This window comes from Lampris incognitus, chromosome 15 (genome assembly GCF_029633865.1).
Source record: "Lampris incognitus isolate fLamInc1 chromosome 15, fLamInc1.hap2, whole genome shotgun sequence".
Lineage (NCBI taxonomy): Eukaryota > Metazoa > Chordata > Actinopteri > Lampriformes > Lampridae > Lampris > Lampris incognitus.
Window position 1 is genome coordinate 49,942,522 of NC_079225.1, and position 20,736 is coordinate 49,963,257.

Below are 20,736 nucleotides of genomic sequence, written 5' to 3' on the forward strand. Positions count from 1 at the left end.
TATATCCTGGATACATGTCAGGACACAGTGTTGATATCCTGGATACATGTCATGAGACACAGTGTTGATATCCTGGATACATGTCATGAGACACAGTGTTGATATCCTGATTACATGTCATGAGACACAGTGTTGATATCCTGGATACATGTCAGGAGACACAGTGTTGATATCCTGGATACATGTCAGGACACAGTGTTGATATCCTGGATACATGTCATGAGACACAGTGTTGATATCCCGGATACATGTCATGAGACACAGTGTTGATATCCTGATTACATGTCATGAGACACAGTGTTGATATCCCGGATACACGTCATGAGACACAGTGTTGATATCCTGGATACATGTCAGGAGACACAGTGTTGATATCCTGATTACATGTCATGAGACACAGTGTTGATATCCCGGATACACGTCATGAGACACAGTGTTGATATCCTGGATAAATGTCAGGAGACACAGTGTTGATATCCTGGATACATGTCATGAGACACAGTGTTGATATCCTGGATACATGTCAGGAGACACAGTGTTGATATCTTGGATACATGTCATGAGACACAGTGTTGATATCCTGGATACATGTCAGGAGACACAGTGTTGATATCCTGGATACATGTCAGGAGACACAGTGTTGATATCCTGGGTACATGTCATGAGACACAGTGTTGATATCCTGGATACATGTCAGGAGACACAGTGTTGATATCTTGGATACATGTCATGAGACACAGTGTTGATATCTTGGATACATGTCATGAGACACAGTGTTGATATCCTGGATACATGTCAGGAGACACAGTGTTGATATCCTGGATACATGTCAGGACACAGTGTTGATATCCTGGATACATGTCATGAGACAGTGTTGACATCCTGGATACATGTCATGAGACACAGTGTTGATATCCTGATTACATGTCATGAGACACAGTGTTGATATCCTGGATACATGTCATGAGACAGTATTGATATCCTGGATACATGTCATGAGACAGTGTTGATATCCTGGATGCATGTCATGAGACAGTGTTGATATCCTGGATACATGTCATGAGACAGTGTTGATATCCTGGATGCATGTCATGAGACAGTGTTGATATCCTGGATGCATGTCATGAGACAGTATTGATATCCTGGATACATGTCATGAGACACAGTGTTGATATCTTGGATACATGTCATGAGACAGTGTTGATATCCTGGATACATGTCATGAGACACAGTGTTGATATCCTGGATACATGTCATGGGACACAGTGTTGATATCCTGGATACATGTCATGAGACACAGTGTTGATATCCTGGATACATGTCATGAGACACAGTGTTGATATCCTGGATACATGTCATGGGACACAGTGTTGATATCCTGGATACATGTCAGGACACAGTGTTGATATCCTGGATACATGTCATGAGACACAGTGTTGATATCCTGGATACATGTCATGAGACACAGTGTTGATATCCTGGATACATGTCAGGAGACACAGTGTTGATATCCTGGATACATGTCATGAGACACAGTGTTGATATCCCGGATACACGTCATGAGACACAGTGTTGATATCCTGGATACATGTCATAGGACACAGTGTTGATATCCTGGATACATGTCAGGAGACACAGTGTTGATATCCTGGATACATGTCATGAGACACAGTGTTGATATCCTGGATACATGTCAGGAGACAGTGTTGATATCCTGGATACATGTCATGGGACACAGTGTTGATATCCTGGATACATGTCAGGAGACAGTGTTGACATCCTGGATACATGTCAGGAGACACAGTATTGATATCCTGGATGCATGCCATGAGACAGTGTTGATATCCTGGATACATGTCATGAGACACAGTGTTGATATCTTGGATACATGTCATGAGACACAGTGTTGATATCCTGGATACATGTCATGAGACACAGTGTTGATATCCTGGATACATGTCATGAGACACAGTGTTGATATCCTGGATACATGTCATGAGACACAGTGTTGATATCTTGGATACATGTCATGAGACACAGTGTTGATATCCTGGATACATGTCATGAGACACAGTGTTGATATCCTGGATACATGTCATGAGACACAGTGTTGATATCCTGGATACATGTCATGAGACACAGTGTTGATATCCTGGATACATGTCATGAGACACAGTGTTGATATCCTGGATACATGTCAGGACACAGTGTTGATATCCTGGATACATGTCATGAGACACAGTGTTGATATCCTGGATACATGTCATGAGACACAGTGTTGATATCCTGGATACATGTCAGGACACAGTGTTGACATCCTGGATACATGTCAGGAGACAGTGTTTATATCCTGGATACATGTCATGACACAGTGTTGATATCCTGGATACATGTCATGAGACAGTGTTGATATCCTGGATACATGACCTTCATTCCTCTTCTCTCCAGTGCATACCTCCACCTCTCCAGGCTCTCCTCAACCTGCACCCTACTCTCGCTACAGATCACAATGTAATCTGCGAACATCATAGTCCACGGAGACTCCTGCCTGATCTTGTCCGTCAATGTGTCCACCACCATTGTGATAAGAAAGGGCTCAGAGCCGATCGTTGATGTAACCCCACCTCCACCTTGAACCCATCTGTCATTCCAACCACACACCTCACCATTGTCACACTTCCCTCATACATATCCTACAACCACTCCTATGTACTTCTCTGGCACTCCCGACTTCCTCATACAATACCACACCTCCTCCTCCTGTCATAAGCTTTCTCTAAATCTAAAAAGACACAATGCAACTCTTTCTGTTCTTCTCTATACTTCTCAGTCAACATTGTCAAAGCAAACATCGCATCTGTGGTGCTCTTTCATGGCACGAAACCATACTGCTGCTCGCTGATCATCACCTCTCCTCTTAACCTAGCTTCTATTACTCTTTCCCAAATCTTCATGCTGTGGCTGATCAACTTTATACCTCTGTAATTGCTACAGTTCTGCACATCGCCCTTGTTCTTGAAAATCGGTACCAGTAGGCTTCTTCTCCACTCCTCTCACTTTCCAAGATTGTGTTAAACAATCTAGTTAAAAACCCCACTGCCATCTCTCCTAAACATCTCCATGCCTGGAGTGGAGTGTTCTTAGCACACTCTTCTCGCTTGTCAGCACATTTCCATCTCTCTCCTTGATCACCCTAACTTGCTGCACATCCTTTGCAGCTCCACCCCTCTGTCTAGCCAATCAGTACAAGTCCTTTTCCCCTTCCTTAGTGTCTAACCTGTAATACAACTCACCACACGCCTTTTCCTTTGCCTTTGCCACCTCTCTCTTCGCTTTATGCTGCATCTCCTTGTACTCCTGTCTACTTTCTTCATCTCTCTTGACTATGCCACTTCTTCTTTGCCAACCTCGTCCTCTGTATAATTTGCTGTACTTCCTCATTCCACCACGAAGTCTCCTTGTCTTCCTTCCTCTGTCCTGATGACACACCAAGTACCTTCCTAGCTGTCTCCCTCACTATTTCTGCAGTGGTTGTCCAGCCATCTGGCAACTCTTCACTACCACCTAGTGCCTGTCTTAACTCCTGCCTGAACTCCACACAACAATCTTCCTTCTTCAACTCCCACCATTTGATTTTCGGCTCTGCCTTCACTCGCTTCCTCTTCTTGGTCTCCAAAGTCATCCTACAGACCACCATCCGATGCTGCCTAGCTACGTTCTCCCCTGTCACCACCTTGCAGTCTCCAATCCCTTGTAGATCGCGCCTCCTACATAATATATAGTCCACCTGTGTGCACTTTCCTCCACTCTTGTACATCACCCTGTGTTCCTCCCTCTTGTAGAAATGTGTATTCACCACAGCCATTTCCATCCTTTTCACAAAATCCACCACCATCTGTTCTTCCACATTTCTCTCCTTGACACCATACCTTCCCATCACCTCCTCATCACCTCTGTTCCCTTCACCAACATGTCCATTGAACTCCGCTCCAATCACCACTCTCTCCTCCTTGGGTACCCTCTCCACCATGTCATCCAACTCACTCCAGAATTCTTCTTTCTCTTCCATCTCATACCCAACTTGCGGGACATATGTGCTGATAACATTCAGCACTACACCTTCGATTTCCAGCTTCATACTCATCACTCTGTCTGACACTGTCTTCACCTCCAGCACACTCTTGACATACTCTTTCTTCAGAATTACCCCTACCCCATTTCTTCTCCCATTTGCACCATGGTAGAAGAGTTTGAACCCACCTCCGATACTCCTGGCCTTACTCCCCTTCCACCTGGTCTCTTGCACACACAGTATGCCTACCTTTCTTCTTTCCATCATATCAGCCAGCTCTCTCCCATTTCCAGTCATAGTGCCAACATTCAAAGTTCTGACTCTCACCTCCACACTCCTGCTCTTCCTCCTCTCTTGCTGCCTTTGGACATGCCTTCCCCCTCTCCTTCTCCTTCGGCCATTAATGTTATATTAATGTAGCTAATATATTAATGTTATATTAATAAATATGTTATATTAATATAGCTAAAATATTAATGTTATATTAATATAGTTAATCTATTAATGTTATATTAATATCTATTAATGTTATAAGCACTTAAACTTCTCCAGCACTGTGGCACATTTCCAGTATTTTACCCTGCACGGCGTCATTTTACTGAAGCATTGATTAGTAGTAGAATAGAGTGGTGGGGGCTGTTGAGAGGTCAGGGGTCATGACTGACATGAAACCACTGTGTGGCATTTCCTCTGTCTTTGCTTTCTGCCCTCACTAGAGCTGTTGTTTTTCAGGCTCCGCCCACTCATTTCAACCACACCAAAGAAGAGAGCAACGTCCCAGGTACGCTTAATCCTCCAGAGTCAGAGGTGGACTCTTTTAAACCAGTCATCCTCTCTCTCTGTCTGTATCTCAGTCTCTCTCTCTTTCTCAAGCACTCTTTTTCACAATATCTCTCCCCCCCTCCCTCTATTTCCTTCGATGTGAGTGAAAATTCTACGTGTTCTCTTTGTCTGTCTGTCCTGTGTTTATTTTCATGTTTAGTTTATTGTTATTGGGTGGTGGTGGTTAGGTTTTGGGATTAGTGTGGTAGTGCGGTTGGCAGCCGGGCACTATGCCCATTGTCAGTAGTCGTGCAGAGCTGGAGAAGCTGACATGCTGCCATGCGGTTAAAATATTACTGAGTGTTGGCTGTTCAGTGGAGGAGGCCAGCTATGCTGTTGGATGGAGGAGGCCAGCTGTGCTGTTGGGTGGAGGAGGCCAGCTATGCTGTTCAGTGGAGGAGGCCAGCTATGCTGTTGGGTGGAGGAGGCCAGCTTTGCTGTTGGGTGGAGGAGGCCAGCTGTGCTGTTCAGTGGAGGAGGCTAGCTATGCTGTTGGGTGGAGGAGGCCAGCTGTGCTGTTGGATGGAGGAGGCCAGCTGTGCTGTTGGAGAGGTTGTTGGTTTTGAAAGTGTGAAGTCTGCTTCATGCATAAACAAAGCTATTGTAATTTTCCTAGATGACGTGGCCAAAGGCGAAGAGGTGGTGGAAAATGGCATAGTGATTCATGATTCTTTCACCCTGTTCTCCCGTTGGTGAACCTGGCAAAGAAGATAACTATTTCAAACGCACCACCGTTTATTAAAAATGAAGTGTTGGCCATGGAGCTGTCACGTTTCGGGCAGCTGGTGTCTCCCATTAAATTAGTTCTGCTGGGGTCTAAGTTGCCAAAGCTAAGACACGCTGTGTGTCACAGAAGACAGGTCTTCATGATCCTTGAGGGCAGCACGGGTGATTTAGACCTGACTTTCACTGTCAAAGTTGACGGTTGTAGTTACAATGTGTTTGCCACCTATGAAACGATGAAATGCTCCGGGTGTGGGGCAGAAGGGCATTTGGTTCAGTCTTGCCCTGAGGCCGGAGAGCAGACCAGCTTGAGCCCGCCTGAAGCACCGCAGCCTGAAGCCTAGTCTGACTTGCCCGGTTGCACAGCAGTCTGCAGAGAAAGTAGAGTAGACCAAGGCAGACATGCAGGATAGGGGGCAGATTGTGGAACAGGACCAAGCTAAGAGTGGAAATGAAGCCGATAATGCCCAGACCAGAGAGAAATCAGAAAAACACAAGCTGACGGAGGAAAAGAAATGTAACAAAGATAAAAAAAAGCTGCGGTCAAGTGTGGAAAATGTGGTCAGTGATGAACTGATGAATGAAAACATGTCTACGGAGGAGAATGGTCTAACAGCTAAATGTAGTAAAAGGAAAATATATGACAAAGAACAGGGTGGTGCTGAGGCTAAGAAGGTGTTGGAGGATTCTTCTGATGAGGAATGTTAGTGGACGCTATCACAAGAGGATGAAACCATTTTTATCCCCTTGAGAAGATAGAAAAATTCTAACGTACACTAAAGGGCAGAGGGCGGTTAAAACTGAAACGTTCTTCCCTGATTTGAGATCTTTTGTCAGGTTTGTGGCACGGCTGAGGAAGGAGAGGGGGCTTTCAGTGACCAAGAGGTTTACCGGCTCAAGAAAATTACGACAAAAGTCAAAGCACAACTACTGGATGATGATTAAGACAAAACTGATTCTCCACATATTGTTGGTAGATGTTTTTCTTGTTGTAGAGATGACATCTTTCCTTCTCATGGCTGATTTGAAAACAGGGTCTTTAACCATAAAGGGAGCAGGGAGTAATGTGAAAAGAGCTTCTCTTTTCACACTGGTAGGAATGAAAAGGTTGGATGTGGTTTTATACAAGAAACTCACAGTGACGCCATGAATGAAAGTGATGGGAAGACGGCGTAGCCTGGGGAGGTCATTCTATGCCATACATTAACTAACAGTGGTGGAGTTGGTTTTTCTCAAGGAGTTTTAGTCCCTCTTCTTCTGAGGTAGAAGAAATGGTCATATTCTACAAGTCACGGTACAATATGAAGGTGTGAAAATGATGTTTGTGAATGTGTATGCTCCAGTTTCAGGCATTGAGAGAATGAGACTGTTGAACATCTTATATGATGTAATTCACCATTGTACTGGTGTTTTTGTGTTTCTGGGAGGAGATTTTAATTGTACGGAAAATGCCAAACTAGACCGGAACCATCTAGAGCCTCATCCCGCTTCATCTGCCAAACTTAAGAGGTTGATTGAAACCCATGACTCAAAGATTTTTGGAGAGGTTTTAACAGGAGTGACAGGCAGTACACCTGGAGTCACTCCAAAGACAATTTCTCATCTCTGACTAGACTTGATCGTTTTTATTGTTTTAAACATCAGTTTGGTATCTATAAAATATGCCGAATAGTTCCTGTTGGCTTTTCTCACCATTGTCTTGTTCAGTGCTCCTTTCACATGCACAATGTTAAGGTACAGCGCACATGTTGGTATTTAACACTGGCCTTCTACATGATAGATCTTTCAGAGAGGCTTTTGAATTTCTATAGGCTTTACATAAGAAAAAAACAAATCTACTTTTTCTTCAGTGCAGCAATGGTGGGATATTGGAAAGACTAAAGTGAAACAATTATGTCAGCAGTATACTCGCAATGTCACCAGGCACATTACCAGATCTCTTAAAGAACTGGAGACTGAAGTAGTAGAATTACAGAGTTTAGTGGATTCTACAGGAAATTAAGGGCATATTGAAGCCCTTAAAGCGAAAAAGGCTGCCTTAGCCAACCTGTTGGGCACGACAGCACAGGGAGCTCTGGTCCACTCACGTTTCATGAATGTGTCTCAAATGGATGCCCCATCATAGTTTTTTTTTTCTTTTCAGTTTGGAATGAAAAAATGGTCAGAAGAAGATCATTCATTCTTTACGCTCTGAAGATGGAACCATGATTACGGGAACCCCTGAGATCCGCAGATATGCCACCTCCTTCTATGATGAATGTTTTAAAAGTGAATATGTGGAGGAATCAGAGTTGGCTGGATCTTTTTATGGGGGGGGCTACCTCAGGTAGATGCTGATACTAATGCGGTGCTGGATGCAGAACTGTCTCTGAATGAACTGTATACTGCTCTTATGAGTCTGGGAAATGGAAAAGCACCTGGCATGGATGGACTGCCCGTTGAATTTCATAAATCTTTTTAGTCTGTGATCAGTGAAGATCTGTTGGGGGTGCGTCATGACAGTTTGTGCAAAGGACAACTACTGCTGAGCTGTAGAAGAGCAGTTATCACTTTGCTGCCAAAAAAAGGAGATGTACAAGATCTGAGGAACTGGAGACCTGTATCTCTGCTGTGTGGGGACTATAAAATCCCCTCTAAAGTTTTAGCCTCTAGTCTTAGAGAGGTGATGAGTAAGGTCATTTATGCGTGTGCCCGGCAGGTTAATAAGTGATATTATCATTCTAATTGGGCATGTTTTGGAAATCTCTGGCTCATTGGGTATAGATACTGGTCTCATTTCCATAGACCAGGAAAAGGCTTTTGACCGGGTTGAAAACCAGTATTTATGGCAGACACTTAAATGCTTTTGGGTTCAGCCCAGGTTTCATAGCCAAGATCCAGGTACTGTACTGTGATATTGTGAGTATACTAAACATTAATGGTGGTTTGGCTGCACCTTTTAATGTACAGAGTCAAGTCAAGTAAAGTTTATTTATATAGCACCATTTCAAACAACCACAGTTATTTTAAATGTGAGAGGGGCGTATGTCAGGGATGCTCTCTTTCAAGGATGCTGTATTCCCTTTCCATCGAGCCTTTTCTTCTCAAACCCAGAAAAGAACTCTCAGGTGTTTTTTTTTTCGGGTTGTGCGTCAGCTGTAAAACTTTCAGTATACACAGACGATATTATGGTAATAATTAACAAACGGAGTGATATCTAATACAGCCCTGAGGTTAGCCTCAGGGCTGTATTGCCCAAATTCCATCAGCATGTCTCCTGCCCCACTAGGGGACAAAACACCCTGGACCATTAAGGACTCATACAAAGCTACTCCCTGTCCCCACCTTGGGCATTCTGACCACCTCTGCCTGTTCCTGGTTCCAGCCTACAAACCCCTAATAAAATGGGTCAAGCCAGCAGTAAAGACAGTCACTGTCTGGCCAGAAGGCGCAGTCCCTGAACCCCGGGACTGTTTTGACAACACAAACTGGAGTATTTTTGCACATTCAGCTACCCATGGCTCCCATACAGACATTAATGAACAGACATCTGCCATACTAGCCTACATTAACTTTTGCACTGACAGTGTCACAACAAAAAAATCAATCTGCAGCTTTCCAAACCAGAAACCCTGGATGACCAGTGAGGTCCAATAGCTGCTGAAAGTCCGGGATGCAGCGTTCAAGTCAGGTAACTGTGAGGCCTACAGCGCAGCCAGATCCAACCTCAAAAAGGGCATCAGAACAGCCAAACATAAATATTCCCTACGAATAGAGGACCACTTTCACAATAACTCCGATCCCTGGCGAATGTGGCAAGGCATTCAGTCTATCACAGACTACAAAAGCTCCAATAGTGGTCCCACTGTCCATGATGCCTCCCTGCCAGACAAGCTAAATCATTTCTATGCCCGCTTCGACAAGGACAAAACTGACCCGGCCACAAAAATCCCCAGCCACCCAGAAAACCAGGTGCTCACTCTATCGATCACGAAGGTCAGAGAATCACTGCGCAGAGTGAACACACGGAAGGCTGCTGGACCGGACGGCATACCAGGTCGGGTCCTTTGGGAATGTGCCGACCAGCTGTCTGAGGTCTTCACACCTGTATTTAACCTCTCACTGTCCCAATCTAAAGTCCCGGCATGCTTTAAGACCACCTCTGTCATTCCTGTCCCCAAGAAACCAACATCCACATGTCTGAATGACTACCGACCCATAGCACTCACCCCCATTGCCATGAAGTGCTTTGAGAAACTGGTTCTGGCTCACATCAAAAACATTATCTCCCCCACATTTGACCATCATCATTTCGCCTACCGTCCCAAAAGGTCTACTGAGGATGCCATTGCCACTGCCCTGCATGTTGCTCTGACCCACCTTGAACTTATCAGCACATACATCCGGATGCTGTTTGTAGATTACAGCTCTGCCTTCAACACTATCATCCCCGCCAAACTAACCACCAAACTCCTCTCCCTTGGCCTCAACTCCTCCCTCTGTAACTGGACCCTGGACTTCCTGACCAACAGACCTCAGTCTGTTAGGTTAGGTGACTACACCTCCTCCACCCTGACCTTCAGCACAGGTGCCCCTCAAGGCTGTGTTCTGAGCCCCCTCCTTTTCTCCCTCTTTACCCATGACTGCCTGCCAACTCACCCTTGAAATGTTCTCGTTAAGTTTGCAGATGACACCACAGTCATTGGCCATATCACCAACACTGACGAGACGGCCTACAGAGATGAGATTGAGCACCTCATATCATGGTGTACTACCAATAGTCTTGTCCTCAATGTACAGAAGACGAAGGAGCTGATTGTGGACTTCAGGAGTTCTAGAAGCTGCAGCCACTCCCCCATACACATCAATGGGGTGGAAGTGGAGCGTGTTTCCAGCTTTAAATTCCTTGGAGTCCACATCAGCGAGGAACTTTCCTGGACATTAAACACCCAGGCCCTTGTGAAAAAGGCCCATCAATGCCTGCATTTCCTGAGGAGGCTGAGGAGTGCCCGTCTATCCCCCAAAATTCTCACCAACTTCTACCACTGCACCATAGAGAGCATCCTGACCATCTGCATCTCAGTGTGGTACGGCAACTGCACCTCAGTAGACCAGAAAGCTCTGCAGCGGGTCGTCAAGGCGGCCCAGCATATCACCGGTACCCAGCTCCCAGCCATAAAAGACATTTATCACAAACGCTGCCTTCGAAGGGGTCTGAGCATCAGCAGAGATCCCACCCACCCTAACCATGGACTGTTCTCCCCCCTGTGCTCTGGGAGGCGCTACAGGAGCCTCAGAGCCCACACTACCAGGCTCAAAAACAGCTTCTTTCCACAAGCTGTTGCCCACCTGAACCTGGCTACCCACTGAATGTCTGTAGATATTTTTAAATATTTTGTACTCCAGCTCTTTTTTAACTTATTTTTAGCTTTTGGTCTTCATGTGTGTATATCTTATACTGTGTTTGCTGTGTTTGTGTGTGACTGTCTTGCACTGTTTGGTGAAGTCACAGCCCTCATTTCATTTTTAACATATGCCTGCACATTGTTTCCAATGACAATAAACTGAACTGAACTGAACTGAATTGAATTGAATATCGACATCTTGGAAGGGAATGTAGATCTTTTTAATACCATTTTGTCTGCTAAGGTGAACTGGAAAAAAGTGAAGCTGTGGTGGTTGGGAATCTGTGTTAGAAAAGAACTGGGAGAATGCTTTTGAAAAAAATTGAAGGCCAGCTTAAAAAGTGGAAAGGGCTCTTGCCAAGCATGTCTTACAGAGGGAGGGCACTTGTAATCAACAGTCTAGTGTCCCCTTCATTATGGCACAGATTAGTTTGTGTAGATCCCCCTTCAAACTTACTTTCACGAATTCAAGCTTGTTTTGGTTAATTTCTTTTGGGATGCATTGCATTGCATTCCTCAGGCTGTTCTTTTTCTCCCAAAGGAGGAAGGAGGACAAAGACTTGTACATTTGGCCAGTAGAGGTGCTGCTTTCCACCTTCAGTTTATCCAGAGTCTGCTTTATGGCCCAAAAGAATTGGTGTGGAGACAACTGGCACACAGTTATGCAGCAGTTTGGTGGTCTGGGACTGCATGACTTACTGTTTCTCATGGATCTAAAGACTCTGAAGTTCCAGACCATACCACCTTTCTTGCAGAGTTTTCACAGTGTGGAAAATGATGGTGAAAAAGAGGAAAGTGCAAAGTCACTCCCTATACTGGTTGTTGGGGGAGCCTGTGGTGCATGGAGGACATTTGGACACCCCCTGTTGGGCAGGCTCAGCAGTTACAGTAGTGTTCTGCAGAGCAGAGATTCTAACCCTTGGATTGGTGGTGAACACTGCTGGATCTGACTTGGACAATGCAGCTGCTCTAGCTGCTGGTCTGGGGGTGCGATCTGTGAGGATCATTAGCAAGCTGCTTGAACACAGGAAACGCTGTCTGATGGGACATGAATGCCGCCTGTTGAATGAATACAGCAGTGGTTTGATTGTGCCTCATATAGATGATCCTTTTCCTTGTTTAGGTATTCGTCCCAGTTCTAATGACTGTTTGGGGGGGGGGGGTAGATAGGAAAACAAGTACTTTTCTAAATTTGGAAGAGATAAAAGGTAAAACTATATATAGAATTATGGTGAAGTGTCTAAACACAGGTAAAGTACACAATCGTGTTGACACACCTTGGCGAAGTCATCTGGGCTTGGGAGATGATATCAAACCTGCTTGGAGGGGTTTATACAAACAACTTCTTCTTCTTTTGGCTTGTTTCCCGTTTCCCGGGGGTCACCACAGCGGATTTGATGTTTCCATCGGTACCTTGTGAGGGCACAGCACCGATAGCGGTTATTGTTAACCCAGGCCTCGACTGAGCCGGTATGGTCTTGTCAAGCCGCATACTGATTTGGCAAAATTTTATGTCAAATGCCCTACCTGACACAACCACCAACCCTACGGACACACAACCACCAACCCTATGGACACACAACCACCAACCCTATGGACACACAACCACTAACCCTATGGACACACAACCACTAACCCTATGGACGGGGGCAGAGGTAAAGCGCTGGATGCCATCCCAGTATTCATGGACTTGCGCCCATGCCTGTCGCCATGGTTTATACAAACCACCATTAACAAAGAGGGTTGCTGACTTATAGTGGAGACTTGAACATGGGACAGTAGTGGTTAATGCTTTTCTTTCCATTATTGGTCAAGGTGTGAGCGATAAATGTCTTTTTTGCTCTTACAAAGAAACTGTTTTCCACTGTTACCTGGAGTGTGAGTGCCTGGTACCACTGTTCATGTTGTTGGAGAGTTTATTCAGTAAGGTAGGGCAGGTTTTCTCCAAGCACATGTTCATTCTGGGGTTTAGATAGAAACAGACTGTAAAAGAAAAATGTCAACTAATGAACTTTATCCTGGGACAAGCAGAAATGGCTGTTTATGTGAGCAGAAAGAGGAAGATGGATGACTCAGTAGACACAGATGTAAAGCTGCTGTTTTCTGGGATGGTGAAGGCCAGGATGATGACTGATTTTAATCATTACACAGACATGAAGGATATCAGCCGCTCAGTGTTCTCTGGGCTCATGGGGACGTGTTGTGCTCGGTAAAACACAACCAACTGGTTTTTTTCTGGGGAGTTGATGTGATTTATTTATTTTAAATATCTGTTTATTTGTTTTGTTTTGAAAATGGTTGTATTTTTAAAAAAATAAAAGTTACTTTAAATATAAAAAAAAATCTCTCTCGATCTCATCTGCAGCCACAACATGATGCAACAGAGCCTGTTTATGCTGTCCCACCCACCCAGTCCCAGATCCTCCCCTCTGGACCAGTCCCACCCACCCAGTCCCAGATGCCCCTCCCTGGACCGGCCACTGCCGACACCTGTCCTGAGGAGGAGGAATTAGAAGAAGAAGAGGAGGAGGAGGTGGAGGAGGAGCCGTGCATCAGTGCTCTACAGCTGATAGGAGGAACAGGTGAGCGAATGCCTATGTTTATATATATATATATATATATATATATATACTGTGTGTATATATATATATATATATATATATATATATATATACATACATACATATACATACATATATATATACATATATATAGTGTTTCTTTCCTAGACCATCAATGGTGTTGTGAGTGCTTGACTAATGAGGAGCGGAATATCAACACGGATACAGGGAAAAAGATTTTAATGCATTGCAGTACAGGTCTGTTTTCCCTGTATCTGTGTTGATATTCCACTCCTCATTAGTTGACCACTTATAACAACACCATTGATGGTTTCGGGGGGGAAACGTATATATATATACATATATACGTATATACACACACACACACACACACACACACATATATATATATGTGTGTGTGTGTGTTGTCGTAGGGGTTTAGTGGTTCAGGATGAGGAATAGTTTTAGGGTTCAGGCTCAAGATGAGGTTCAACAAGTCACCCACCTTTCTGTTTTGCAGATTATGGCTTTGAGGCTGAAGAGGAGGAGGCCTTTTAGCACATCCTCTCTGAGAGTGTCCTCCTTCTGGAGTCTGCTGATGTTCCTTTACCTTTGACCTTTGGGAAGAAGGTAAAACATGGCAGCACATGGAGAACAGATGGAGAGACTAGAGTGTAGGGTGGAAGACGACGAAGAGGACAGAGGGTCTGTGCTGATCTGGATCACGTACAAACATAATCAAGAATAATACATATGTGACATGTCGGGTTCAGAGGAAATAATTTGCTTTTCAGCAGGACACTGATTATTCTGACAAACCACCAGCCGCTACATCACCAGCCAGCAGAGCAGGATCATAAACCTGAATAAAGAGCTGAGCGGCCTCTGTGGTCCTGCCAGCTGATCCTCTGGTGATACACAGGACTCCTCCACCAAGTTATTCTGAAAAACCACCAGCCGCTACATCACCAGCCAGCAGAGCAGGATCATAAACCTGAATAAAGAGCTGAGCGGCCTCTGTGGTCCTGCCAGCTGATCCTCTGGTGATACACAGGACTCCTCCACCAAGTTATTCTGACAAACCACCAGCCGCTACATCACCAGCCAGCAGAGCAGGATCATAAACCTGAATAAAGAGCTGAGCGGCCTCTGTGGTCCTGCCAGCTGATCCTCTGGCGATACACAGGACTCCTCCACCAAGTTAGCAGCAGCTAGAAGGTTAAAACAGCACAGGACTGAAAGATGACATCTCCTGTACCAGGCCCCATTCCCAGTCTGTCTCAGCATCTGTGATTCTCTTTCACATTCATGTTGAAGCCGTCCAGAACCTTCCCTCCTCTTCCTCTGGATACGTTTCATGTTTGAAACTGTAAATAAGAAACAAGGCAGCTCCTCGACTTTAACAAGGCACTCATTTGTACATTTGATTTAAAAGAAAAGTCAGTTGTGCTGGATTTTAGCTACATGTTTGTCTGTAGTCTCAACCTTATTTTAAAGATGCACTATGTGAATATGAAGCCTGTTATATACAGTTATTTATATACAGCTATGTACAGGTCCATACTGGCCAGCGCTGTATGTTGATATACAGTTATTTATATACAGCTATGTACAGGTCCATGCTGGCCAGCGCTGTATGTTGATATACAGTTATTTATATACAGCTATGTACAGGTCCACGCTGGCCAGCGCTGTCTGTTGATATACAGTTATTGATATACAGCTATGTACAGGTCCACGCTGGCCAGCGCTGTCTGTTGATATACAGTTATTGATATACAGCTATGTACAAGTCCACGCTGGCCAGCGCTGTCTGTTGATATACAGTTATTGATATACAGCTATGTACAGGTCCACGCTGGCCAGCGCTGTCTGTTGATATACAGTTATTGATATACAGCTATGTACAGGTCCACGCTGGCCAGCGCTGTCTGTTGATATACAGTTATTGATATACAGCTATGTACAGGTCCACGCTGGCCAGCGCTGTCTGTTGATATACAGTTATTGATATACAGCTATGTACAGGTCCATGCTGGCCAGCGCTGTCTGTTGATATACAGTTATTGATATACAGCTATGTACAGGTCCATGCTGGCCGGCGCTGTCTGTTGTTCTTGTGTTCGTTCTTTTTCTTCTTCATGATTTTTCTCTGCTAAAAGTGTTTTGGAAGCAAAAACCGTAAGACCGAAAAACACTAAAATTGGCAGGTGGGTTGCAAATTCCACCCACGACTCAGGCACATAAAATGACACCCATTGACCTCAAAGTGGCGCTGTAATAATCAAATTTACATTTTTGCAATTATCTCATAAAATTTGGTAATGATTGATTAAAGTGAGCGTGGCTTCTTAAAACAAATCTGAATTTCTAGACATTTCACTTCCCAAACTTCAAAGAATAGTAACAAAAATAAATAAGATCACCTACAGAGCTGAACTTTTCTCAGCACATCCACGAATTTGTAACAAAGGTTTGCCTCACTACAGCCTATGGTCAACCCAGACATCCAACATGCAATATTTTCAAAGTAATTTAGCATCTGTATCTCCACAAGTCTTCATTCAACGCTATCACATCCACACCGACGTTGTTTAGATGCTAGATATCATGTTTCATATGCTACCACATCCACACAGACGTTGTTTAGATGCTAGATATCATGTTACATATGCTACCACATCCACTTGGACGTTGTTTAGATGCTAGATATCATGTTTCATGTGCTACCACATCCACACAGACATTGTTTAGATGCTAGATATCATGTTTCATATGCTACCACATCCACACAGACGTTGTTTAGATGCTAGATATCACGTTTCATATGCTACCACGTCCACACAGACGTTGTTTCGATGCTAGATATCACGTTTCATATGCTACCACGTCCACACAGACGTTGTTTAGATGCTAGATATCACGTTTCATATGCTACCACATCCACACAGACGTTGTTTAGATACTAGATATCACGTTACATATGCTACCACATCCACACAGACGTTGTTTAGATGCTAGATATCATGTTTCATGTGCTACCACATCCACACAGACGTTGTTTAGGTGCTAGATATCATGTTTCATATGCTACCACATCCACACAGACGTTGTTTAGATGCTAGATTTCATGTTTCATGTGCTACCACATCCACACAGACGTTGTTTAGATACTAGATATCATGTTTCATGTGCTACCACATCCACACAGACGTTGTTTAGATGCTAGATATCATGTTTCATGTGCTACCACATCCACACAGACGTTGTTTAGATGCTAGATATCATGTTTCATGTGCTACCACATCCACACAGACGTTGTTTAGATGCTAGATATCATGTTACATATGCTACCACATCCACACAGACGTTGTTTAGATGCTAGATATCATGTTTCATATGCTACCACATCCACACAGACGTTGTTTAGATGCTAGATATCATGTTTCATATGCTACCACATCCACACAGACGTTGTTTAGATACTAGATATCATGTTACATATGCTACCACGTCCACACAGACGTTGTTTAGATACTAGATATCACGTTTCATATGCTACCACGTCCACACAGACGTTGTTTCGATGCTAGATATCACGTTTCATATGCTACCACATCCACACAGACGTTGTTTAGATGCTAGATATCACGTTTCATATGCAACCACATCCACACAGACGTTGTTTAGATACTAGATATCATGTTTCATATGCTACCACATCCACACAGACGTTGTTTAGATACTAGATATCATGTTACATATGCTACCACATCCACACAGACGTTGTTTAGATACTAGATATCATGTTTCATATGCTACCACATCCACACAGACGTTGTTTAGATACTAGATATCATGTTTCATATGCTACCACATCCACACAGACGTTGTTTAGATACTAGATATCATGTTTCATATGCTACCACATCCACAGACGTTGTTTAGATACTAGATATCATGTTACATATGCTACCACATCCACACAGACGTTGTTTAGATGCTAGATATCATGTTACATATGCTACCACATCCACACAGACGTTGTTTAGATACTAGATATCATGTTTCATATGCTACCACATCCACACAGACGTTGTTTAGATACTAGATATCATGTTACATATGCTACCACATCCACACAGACGTTGTTTAGATACTAGATATCATGTTTCATATGCTACCACATCCACACAGACGTTGTTTAGATGCTAGATATCATGTTTCATATGCTACCACATCCACACAGACATTGTTTAGATACTAGATATCATGTTTCATATGCTACCACATCCACACAGACATTGTTTAGATACTAGATATCATGTTTCATATGCTACCACATCCACACAGACGTTGTTTAGATGCTAGATATCATGTTTCATATGCTACCACATCCACACAGACGTTGTTTAGATGCTAGATATCATGTTTCATATGCTACCACATCCACACAGACATTGTTTAGATACTAGATATCATGTTTCATATGCTACCACATCCACACAGACGTTGTTTAGATACTAGATATCATGTTACATTATGCTACACAGTTAAGTCATACTGCACATGCTACACCTGCTACACATACTACACCTGCGACACACTACACCTGCTACACATGCAACTCATCCTGCACATGCTACACCTGCTACACATACTACACCTGCGACACACTACACCTGCTACACATGCAACTCATCCTGCACATGCTACACATACTACACATGCAACTCATACTGCACATGCTACACATACTACAATACTACACCTGCTACATATACTACACCTGCTAAACATGCAACTCATACTGCACATGCTACACATACTACACATACAACTCATACTACACATGCTACACATGCTACACATCTAACTCATACTGCACATGCTACACCTGCTACACATACTACACCTGTTACACATACTACAAATGCTATGCCTGCTACACATACTACACATGCAACTCATACTGCACATGCTACACATGCTACAAATACTACACATGCAACTCATACTGCACATACTACACCTGCTACACATACAACTCATACTGCAAATGCTACACATGCTACACATACTACACATACTACACATGCTACACATACTACACATGCAACTCATACTGCACATGCTACACCTGCTACATATACTACAAATGCTATGCCTGCTACACATACCACACATGCAAGTCATACTGCACATGCTACACATACCACACCTGCTACAATACTACACATGCAACTCATACTCACATGCTACACATACCACACCTGCTACAATGCTACACATGCATCTCATACTCACATGTTACACATAGTACACCTATTACACATACTACACCTGCTACATACTACACCTGCTACACATACTGCATACACTACACATACTACCCATGCTACAAATACTACACATACTACACATGCTACATGTACTACCCATGAAACTCATACTGCACATAGTACAAATACTACATCTGCTACACATACTGTACGTACTACCATGAAACTGATACTTTACTACACATGATACACATGCTACAGATACTACACATGCTACACATACTACACATAGTACGCATGCAACCCATGCTGCACATACTACTCATTCTACAGATACTACACATGCTACACATACTACCCATACAACTCATACTGCACATACTACACATACTACACATGCTCCACATACTACAAATGCTACACATACTACACATACTACATCTGCCACACATACTGGACATATTACCCATGAAACATATACGGTACTACACATACTACACATGCTACAGATACTACACATGCTACACATTCTACACATACTACGCATGCAACTCATACTGCACATGCTACAGATACTACACATGCTATACATACTACACATACTACGCATGCAACTCATACTGCACATACTACACATGCTACACATACTACACATGCTACAAATGCTACACATACTACATATACTACACATGCTACATATACTACCCATGCAACTCATACTGTACTACACATGCTACAAATGCTACACATACTACACATACGGCACCTACTGCACATGCTACACTTACTAAACATGCTACATATACTACCCATGCAACTCATGCTGCACATATTACACATACTACATCTGCCTACCATTCTGCACATACTACCCATGCAACTCATACTGCATATACTACACTTGTTACACATGCTTCACATGCATCTCATGCTACACATACTGCACATACTACACATTCTACACGTACTACACACACTACCCATGCAACTCATACTGCACATACTACACATACTACCCATGCAATTCCTACTTCACATACTACACATGCTACACATACTACCCATGGAACTCATATTCACATACTACACATGCTATGCATACTAAACCATGCAACTCATAGTACACATGCTACACATACTGCATATACTGCACATGACACACATACTACACATACTACCAATCCAACTCATACTGCTCATACTACACATGCTACATGTACTACACATGCTACACATACTGCACACACTACACATCCTACCATGCAACTCATCCTACACATACTACCCATGCAGCTCATCCTGCACATACTACACATGCAACTCATACTGCACGTACTACACTTACTGCAAATACTACACATATTACCCATGCCACTCATACACATGCTACACAGGCTACACATACTACACATGCAACTCATACTGCACATACTACACATGCTACACATACTACACATGCTGCACATGATACACATTCTACACATGCTATACGTTACACATGCTACACATAGTACACATGCTACAGGTGCAAAATAAAGTACACACACTACACATGCTACACATAAAACACATGATACACATACTAACCTTGCGACACGTTACACACGCTACACATACTACTATAGGGTATGCAACTACTACTACTACTTTCGGCTGCTCCCGTTAGGGGTCGCCACAGCGGATCATCCGTAATTTATGATCCGCATATTTGATTTGGCAAAGATTTTATGCCGGATGCCCTTCCTGACGCAACCCTCCCCATTTGTCCGGGCTTGGGACCGGCACGCATCCTCAGTGGCTGGGTTACTATAGGGTATGCAACTATTCTGAGTATAGTTGTATGTGATAGGGTTGGTATCAGGCAAGCCTCTTCCATTGTAGCCAATCAGAGT

At 43.5% G+C, this 20,736-nt stretch overlaps 1 protein-coding gene across 1 annotated transcript in view; it reads left to right on the forward strand.

Moving 5' to 3' along the window:
- Window positions 1–15,899, forward strand: part of brf1b (BRF1 RNA polymerase III transcription initiation factor subunit b) — a 134,623-nt gene extending 118,724 nt beyond the window's left edge. Inside the window, exons 17-18 of the mRNA XM_056294464.1 lie at window positions 13,367–13,583; window positions 14,083–15,899. Coding sequence (XP_056150439.1) covers window positions 13,367–13,514 — 148 coding nt within the window. The 3' untranslated portion in view covers window positions 13,515–13,583; window positions 14,083–15,899. The remainder of the gene's footprint in view (window positions 1–13,366; window positions 13,584–14,082) is intronic.
- Window positions 15,900–20,736: the final 4,837 nt, after the last annotated feature.